Source organism: Aegilops tauschii, chromosome 7 (genome assembly GCF_002575655.3).
Source record: "Aegilops tauschii subsp. strangulata cultivar AL8/78 chromosome 7, Aet v6.0, whole genome shotgun sequence".
Taxonomy (NCBI): domain Eukaryota; kingdom Viridiplantae; phylum Streptophyta; class Magnoliopsida; order Poales; family Poaceae; genus Aegilops; species Aegilops tauschii.
In genome coordinates, this window is record NC_053041.3 from 89369528 (window position 1) to 89377381 (window position 7854).

The following is a 7854-nucleotide window of genomic DNA, read 5'->3' on the forward strand; positions in this document are numbered from 1 at the left end:
TCATGAGAAGAAATCTTGGCACTGGGAATGGGATCTGACTACTGAATACTGATCACAGAGACACGGGATATTCAACATGGCGAGACAAGTTACGCTGAAGTTGCTTACCAACAAATCTGCCCACCTATGCACATTTAGTTATTCCTACTCTTCCAACGTAGCTGAACAACCAAAACTACCCCACGAAATCGGACTACGTGTATCTATTTAATCGGCATCATCCCCCGAAGTGTCTGGGATCTTGTTCTCCCCTTGATTAGCACTGACAGCTAGCGACCATATTCACAACACCCGCGTAATCAACGCACCGCCATGGCCAAGCTGCACCGGCTCATCTCCGTCGTGCTCAGGCTCGTCGCGGCCGTCACCGCGGCCGCCGCGGCGATAATCATGGTGACCAGCCGCGAGACCACCAGCTTGTTCGGCTTGGAAATCGAGGCCAAATTCTCTCACATTCCGTCATTTATGTAAGTACTAATATTAATTGTGACTACATTTCACGTATGGTTGTGTTTAACTTATATGTGGAGATCGTTGCGCATTTTCATTGTTGATTTGGCATATATGCAGCTTCTTCGTGGTGGCATACGCCGTGGCATGCGTCTACAGCCTGCTCGTCGCCTTCGTGCCGCCCGGGGGCGCCGCCTCGAGATTGGTCGTCATGACCGATGTGGTGATGGGGATGGTGCTCACCGGCGCCGTGGCGGCTACGGGCGCGATAGCGGAGGTGGGGAGGAACGGCAACGAGCACGCCGGGTGGCTGCCGATCTGCGAGCAGGTGCACGGCTACTGCAACCAGGTCATGGGAGCCCTCATCGCCGGCTTCGTCGCGCTGGTCGTCTACTTCCTCATCATCATGCACTCCCTCCACGCGGTCACCGATACCATGTGCCCGTGCCATTAGCTAGCATTCTAGTGCTATATATACCGTTGATGATCTATGTACCAGGCGGTCGCGCAAATTTCGCTAGTAGTATAATTGTTTTTTTTTTTGAAACATAGTAGTATAATTGTTTGTGTTGTTCCGTGATTTGTTTTGGTTACGGTCGATCATTTCATCTTCTTCATTTGGCCTGACGGACGGACCGACAGCAGACCGAGGGCGAAATGTGGCGAGATGTTTGAGAAGAAAATATTTTTTTTCGTTATGCCGATCATGTCGTTATTGGTGTTGAAGATTTGAAATGATAGTATTCTTGAATTCATATTTTGAGCAAGGTGAAGAGGTGTCAGTCCTTGGAAGTTCGCATTTAGCTCTTGTATGGAACTTGTCTTGCGTACTGGTTTTCAAGGATGTCACCCTCAAAAGAAAAGGAAAATCAACGATGGTCTGACAGAATCTCTTTCTCGAGTAAACTGACCATTGAGCAGGTTTCCGCGAGAAAAAACAACTATGAGGTCAGGTAGACAGATAAAAGGGACTCCACACCATTGTGCATAAGACAAGGCAGTTTGGTGAGCTATTCGCACCTACTAGGTTATGGGCGTTAAGGGCATCTCCAATTTGGTTATATTTCATCCTTTATTAAAGTATAGATTGTAATTCTTTTCTTAAAAAAATACTAACATGCTAGTCAACACAACCAAAAGTCCAAACATGAAAAGGGCTAGTCAATCCACATAAACTTGACAATAACATGGAGAAAATAAATTGTAATGATATTCATCAATTTGGAGTGATAGAGGAATTTATTTACAAATGAAACAACTAGGTCACATTATCAGTGCATATCTCTCCCAACGTACAAGGGCTATTACTCGTTTATTAAAAAGCAGCGCCAGTTCTAGTTTAAACCCAGAGACAAATTGACAGGAAAAATCAAAACCATCAAAAACACTTGCACATTAATGCATACAAGTATAACAGCAACAACGGGACAAATCAGTAAGACAAACAATGATACATATATATACATTACAGCTGCAGCAACCCATGTTTTTAGATAGTACAAATACAACACAAGCCAACGTTGGCAACTCAGCCGTCAAGGGCTGCCCAGCAAAGGAACTCATCAGATCTTAAACCCAACCACACCTACATAAAGTCATAAACGACTCACTTCTCAATTATTCAACGCCAATGATCAGACCACTTGGTTGTGTAATGCCTGCCTTGGTTAAGAGAAAAACAGATGCAAGAGATGCATCTAGCTCCCGCATGCCAGGCATTCTTCCCGGTTGCTCAAGGAGCAGACGACTTGCGCCATTTTGGCTTCATCGTCTTCCTCTGCTAGTTTGCCGTTAGTGCCATTAGTGCCATTAGCATCCTGCAAAAATCATGTGTATTCATTATGAGTGGTGATGTTTTGAGCAACTGGGTTGGAAAGACAGCAAAATAGATGCAGAGCCGATGGCCAGAACACGTACCCCATTGACCTTCAGAAAGCCAGTGTCCACAGTAAACTTGATTGCATCAGCAGCTGCCCTTGTTCTCAAATAGTACATCCCAGTTTTCAGGCCCTGGCACAAACCAAAGATTAAGCACACCATTGCTTGTCAGTTTTAAGATTTGATACAAAATGTTGAGGGTTTAAGAAAAAGCTTCAGAATCCCCATGATGAGTTACCTTGGACCAAGCATGGAAATGCAACGAAGTTAGCTTTGCAAAGTTTGGTTGATCCATGTGGACATTAAGGCTCTGGCTCTGGTCGATGTAGCATCCACGATCAACAGCCATGTCAACCAGAGTTTTCTGCTTAATCTCCCAAACAGTCCTGATACAATAATTGAGTAAACTTTCAGATACATATATCGACTGCATCCAGTAGAATGTAATGAGAGGAGGGTGAACCACATACTTGTAAATTGCTTTAAGATCATCAGGGATTTCTTCCATCTTCTGAATAGAACCATCTTCATAAATTATCTTATTTTTCAGAGCAGGTGTCCAGATACCCATCTCAGTCAAGTCATGGAGAAGATGCTTGTTAACCACGACAAACTCCCCACTGGAAAAATGGTAAATAAAATCAATGGTATGCACATAGAGTTCAGAATGTGAGCACTAAGACTGTATTTACAAACCTTAGAACCCGCCGACTGTAGATGTTAGATGTGTAGGGTTCAAAGCACTCATTGTTGCCAAGAATCTGACTAGTGGAAGCAGTGGGCATTGGAGCCACCAGAAGAGAGTTTCTTACTCCAACTTTAGAAATAGTTTCCCTTAAAGTTGGCCAGTTCCATCTGGTCGATGGCACTACATTCCACATGTCAGGTTGGATAATGCCCTGCAAGGTAGTTGGTAGAGAACAAAATTTAGGAAGAAGATAACTTGTTACTTTCCAACCAGTGATTCAGTCACTAAGGTGAGTGGATGCAAATTTAGGGGGGAAATTGGACAGAAAACTACAAGGAAAGGCAACATTACACTGTTTTCTCTTTTGAAAATTGGACTCTTTTCACTAACTAAAAAGAGAGATTTGTAGAGGGAGAGGAAAACCTTGCTGACAGGGCTCCCTTCATATGTTTCATAAGGGCCTTCTTTAGCCGCCAGTTCAGCGGAAGCTTTCAGAGCATGGTAGTAAATAGTTTCAAAAATATCCCTATTCAATTGCTGAGCCTGAAAAGGAGAATGCATTTGTTACATATTGGCTAAGCCAGAAAGGAACAGATGCCAGAGTTTATTAACTGGGAAAGGTACCTCAGGTGAATCAAATGCCATGCCAAGTAACATGAATGTGTCTGCCAAGCCCTGAACTCCTATGCCAATTGGCCTGTGTCGCATATTAGACCTCCTTGCGGTTTCAACCGGATAATAATTCATATCAATTATTTTGTTTAGATTGAAAGTAACAGTTGAAGTAACCTGGCAAAAACAGTATGTTAGGACATTATTTGACAGGCCAGAAATGAGGATCTACAGTGGGATCTGAGCAAACCTCGCCTAGCTTGTCAAAGTCAAAGTATCTATTTTTTGATCCATTGCTACCAGCAAGTTTGGATGGATGGGACTCTATTGGGACACCCTGCAACAGAAGTTTATTGTAAGGCATAAGAATACAACCTCCATGACAATGATAGAATCCAGGGCACTGAGAATGTATACCTTTTCCCTTACAAAACGTGGTAAAGCAATAGATGCTAGGTTGCAGACAGCAGTTTCCTCGGGACTTGTGAACTCAATTATCTCAGTGCACAAGTTTGAAGATTTGATTGTGCCCAGATTCTGCTGGTTACTTTTCCTATTGCATGAATCCTGCAGATAAATTAAGAGCATTAATATCATTGGAACCAGATCATTGACAGCATCAAAACTTGGAATACAATCTAATGTCTTGACATTGAATTGTACCTTATAGAGCATATAAGGTGTGCCAGTTTCTATCTGTGCCTTCAGAATGTCAAACCAGAGGGTCTGTGCTGGAATAACCTTTTTCGCCTTGCCCTGAAACCAGAAAGTGGATTAGTGAAGATTGTTCCTTTTTAACTCAATATACATGGATAAAGCTTTGAACTTACTGCTTTTTCATATTTCTTGTACAATTCCTCAAACTTCTCGCCCCAGCAATCAGCCAACCCCGGAGCTTCATTGGGACAAAACAGGGACCAATCCTCATTATTTTGTACTCTTTGCATGAAAAGATCAGGAACCCAGAGAGCAAAGAAAAGATCCCTTGCACGGTTCTCCTCCTGTTAAATTGGCATTCATCAGAACGCCTTCCAGAGATAGTATATGACAGAAACACAGATCACAAACAAAGCACATAGGTTTGGGTTACAGTAAGCAGATGATTATTTAAAAGCCTCCATACTATGCACAAATGTACTACATCGATATTATGTTGATATGCACTATCTTCTTGCATGGGCATAAATTGCAGCAAACTAAGACTTGCAAAGGCATCTGTACGATGGAATACTCTTTAAAGGTAACAGGTAAATTCGAATGTTATAGATAGTACAGAAGATTTGAATGGTTATGAACTTAAGTTTCAAAACAACAACGGTAATTAGATAGTGCAAGGTTAACATTTTACCTTGCCATGGTTCTTTCTCAGATCAAGGAACTCAAAAATATCAGCATGCCAGGGCTCCAGGTATACAGCAAAGGCACCTGATTTTTGAAACAATGAATGAATTTTCAGAAGACCATGGAATTAGAATGAGTCATAAGGAACTGTTAACAGAAGAGTAAGACGCACCCTTTCTCTTGCCTCCACCTTGATCTACATAACGAGCAGTATCATTGAAGACACGTAACATAGGAACAATCCCATTGGATGTCCCATTTGTTCCTCGAATATAACTCCCAGTAGCACGAATGTTGTGAACTGAGACACCAATCCCTCCAGCAGATTTGCTTATGACAGCACATTCCTTGAGAGTATCATAGATTCCCTCAATGCTATCATCTTTCATGCAGATAAGGAAACAGCTGCTCAACTGCATCATGAAAATTGAAACTGTTAGTAAACAAATTCATGGTTCACATTGAGGATTTATGTTGGCAGATCACACATTACCTGAGGTCTCGGGGTGCCAGCATTGAAAAGGGTTGGCGAAGCATGAGTAAACCAGCGCTGGGACATGAGATGGTACGTTCTGATGGCAGAGTCAATGTCATCCTTGTGTATCCCTACTGAAACCCTCATTAACATGTGCTGCGGCCTCTCCACGACAACTCCACCAAGCTTCAGGAGGTAGGACCTCTCCAGAGTCTTGAAGCCAAAGTAGTCATAATCGAAGTCCCTGTCGTAAATTATCTCGCTGTCCAACCGAGCGGCGTTCTGGAACCAAATGTCACAATATCAGGAGCAGCATGGCACATGTTAAAACAACGCACATCGTGGAACAAACAGAGCAGAACAGAGCAGGGCATACTAGAATACATCACATCATCCTATTCTTATGGAGATTAAATAATTGTGAAGGAACAGTAAATTCAGGGCAAAATATTATATTCGACTGTTCCCCGCCTATTGATCTACAGTATAAAACAGTTATCTTAGAGGGATTTCCTGTCAGAAATGGGCCTCACCTTCATGATGACTTCATAGATATCCTCGGCAATCAGCGGAGACAGCAGCCCAGATCTCTCGTTGTAGTGCAGGTACATGTCCTTAATCCTGCACCCACAGTCCAGAATTTGTCAGTACCCAAATCCACAAAATCCAACAGAACGAAATCATGGCGGAAACAGGCGTGGTGACTCACGTCTCGGAGAAGGACTTCTTGGTGTTCTTGTGCAGGTTGGACACAGCAATCCTCGCCGCGAGCTACAGACGAGCGGCAAACAAACCGTCAGTCAGGAGACGCAGGCGCCGAGAGGGGGGGAACGGGAGGGAAGGGAAGAGATAGATCGAGAGGGGGGAACGTACGGAGGCATAGTCGGGGTGGGAGGCGGTGAGCGCGGCGGCGGTCTCGGCGGCGAGCTCGTCGAGCTGGCTGGTGGTGACGCCCTTGTATACCCCCGCGCAGACCTTCTGCGCGACGAGCACCGGGTCGCAGTGCTCCTGGCTGAGCCCGTAGCTGAGCTTCTTGAGGCGCGCCGTGATCTTGTCGAAGTGCACCGTCTCCGTCCGCCCGTCCCGCTTCACGACGTACATCTTCGCCTCGGAGGCCTTCCGTCGAGCAGGTTGCGCGCGCCGCCGCCGCGGTGTTGGATGGATTGGGTGAGGGGAGGGGCGGGGGGTGGTTGGTGGCGCCGTAGGGTTTGGGGCCTCGCGCGGGCCGGTTTAAATGCCTTCCTGGCGCGCCCAGGCCGCCAATAATTATACAGATGCAAAAAAATTGCGCGAAAATGTTTGGGTTTGGACGGGGCTTGGCGCGCGGGCGGGGAGCCGTTTCCCGCGCGGGTTTTGGCGCTGCGTCGCTGGAGGTGCTGAGGTGTGGGCCGGAGCCCATTCGGGGCCCACGCGTCGGTGTGTGTGGTGTGGCCTCTGTGTGCGGGGGCTGACGAGTGGTCCGCGTGGGAGAGGGCGGGAAACCGAGGCGGAGGGGGGAGCGTGCTGGGGAAGGATGATTTGCTTTTTGGGCACGGCCCGCCGGCCGCTGATTTTGGGCACGGCGGCGTGGACTTTGGGGAACCGTCGGGGTGATTTTCGGCTTTGTTTTTCCGGTCGAGCCGCTGTTTCTTCCCGGAGAAGGTGGCGCGGCGACCGTTGAGATCTGGAGGGGTGCTCGGTCCAGAGCGGTACTACGAGCTGCGAATCGAATTCGGTTGAAAGTGTGCGAGGGAAGGAACCGATGCCGACGTACGCAGATGCTGATGCGGTGGCCAGTGGTAAAAATGCGTAGTCTCTTCTGGTCTCTGCAGGAAAAGTTTGAGGCTGCGCTGCCATCTTTTCCCCTCTTTTTTGAGCGTTGGATGAGCACGCCCTTTACGAAAGTTCAGATTCACGCAAGAGATTCATTTACTGCGATCGTCTCCTTTTTTACTGAGATCGTCTCCTCGGAGAAAGTATTTGAACGAGCAAATCTTGAAAACATCTCCACCTCATCGTTAACCATCGTCGCCAGAATCAAATTCAGGAGCCGCAAATTGAAACCCACTGATGGCTAAGAACAACTCTATCATGGTCGGCATATCAGCAACTTCAAAAACGCTTTTCAAGTGAACTGGTACGTAGTTTTTTTTCTTTTTGCTGCAGAAACTTGTGCCTTTTTGCAAACATAGTGTTGAGTATAAGGATTATTAGAAAGTATAGGATAGACTAGGATTTGGTCCTGTCTTGTCTTGTACTTCAAGTTGGTCTTTGTACTTATACTAGCTGAGTGCCCGTGCGTTGCCACGGAATATCACATTTTTCTTCTTCGACGCCCAATATGCTATCCATCTCTTAATATAACCCCTTCATGTAGAAATACAATGTGTATTGTCTCTTCTTTCCTCACCCTTGTATGTGCTTGGAATTT

The 7854-nt window shown here is 45.7% G+C and overlaps 2 protein-coding genes across 3 annotated transcripts; one reads left to right on the forward strand and one right to left on the reverse strand.

Annotated features, from left to right (window-relative positions):
- Positions 1 to 224: 224 nt before the first annotated feature.
- Positions 225 to 1202, forward strand: LOC109759608 (CASP-like protein 1C1). The gene is made up of 2 exons (XM_020318433.4): positions 225 to 467; positions 571 to 1202. The coding sequence occupies exons 1-2, from the start codon at positions 313 to 315 to the stop codon at positions 902 to 904; spliced, it is 489 nt and encodes a 162-aa protein (XP_020174022.1). The 5' UTR covers positions 225 to 312; the 3' UTR covers positions 905 to 1202.
- Positions 1203 to 1886: 684 nt separating this feature from the next.
- Positions 1887 to 7102, reverse strand: LOC109759604 (ribonucleoside-diphosphate reductase large subunit). 2 transcript variants are annotated; one of them, XM_020318428.4, is made up of 17 exons: positions 6318 to 7102; positions 6154 to 6215; positions 5978 to 6065; positions 5463 to 5726; positions 5142 to 5382; positions 4977 to 5053; positions 4459 to 4629; positions 4292 to 4384; positions 4046 to 4195; positions 3879 to 3965; positions 3641 to 3805; positions 3440 to 3559; positions 3025 to 3227; positions 2799 to 2948; positions 2567 to 2714; positions 2368 to 2460; positions 1887 to 2267 (listed from the first exon to the last, which is right to left on the reverse strand). In XM_020318428.4, the coding sequence occupies exons 1-17, from the start codon at positions 6543 to 6545 to the stop codon at positions 2148 to 2150; spliced, it is 2460 nt and encodes an 819-aa protein (XP_020174017.1). In that variant the 5' UTR covers positions 6546 to 7102; the 3' UTR covers positions 1887 to 2147. The 2 variants fall into 2 exon arrangements, with proteins under 2 accessions (XP_020174017.1, XP_020174016.1); XM_020318427.4 differs by having other exon boundaries at positions 2567 to 2948; positions 6318 to 6790.
- Positions 7103 to 7854: the final 752 nt, after the last annotated feature.

Coding starts and splice junctions, on each gene's coding strand:
- LOC109759604 (XM_020318427.4), bottom strand. CDS start 6,545: ATGTACGTCGTGAAGCGGGACGGGCGGACGGAGACGGTGCACTTCGAC. Junction 3,806..3,878: donor ACTTTGACAAGCTAGGCGAG/GTTTGCTCAGAT, acceptor TGTTTTTGCCAG/GTTACTTCAACTGTTACTTT. Junction 2,949..3,024: donor TACAGTCGGCGGGTTCTAAG/GTTTGTAAATAC, acceptor CCATTTTTCCAG/TGGGGAGTTTGTCGTGGTTA.
- LOC109759608 (XM_020318433.4), top strand. CDS start 313: ATGGCCAAGCTGCACCGGCTCATCTCCGTCGTGCTCAGGCTCGTCGCG. Junction 468..570: donor TCTCACATTCCGTCATTTAT/GTAAGTACTAAT, acceptor GCATATATGCAG/CTTCTTCGTGGTGGCATACG.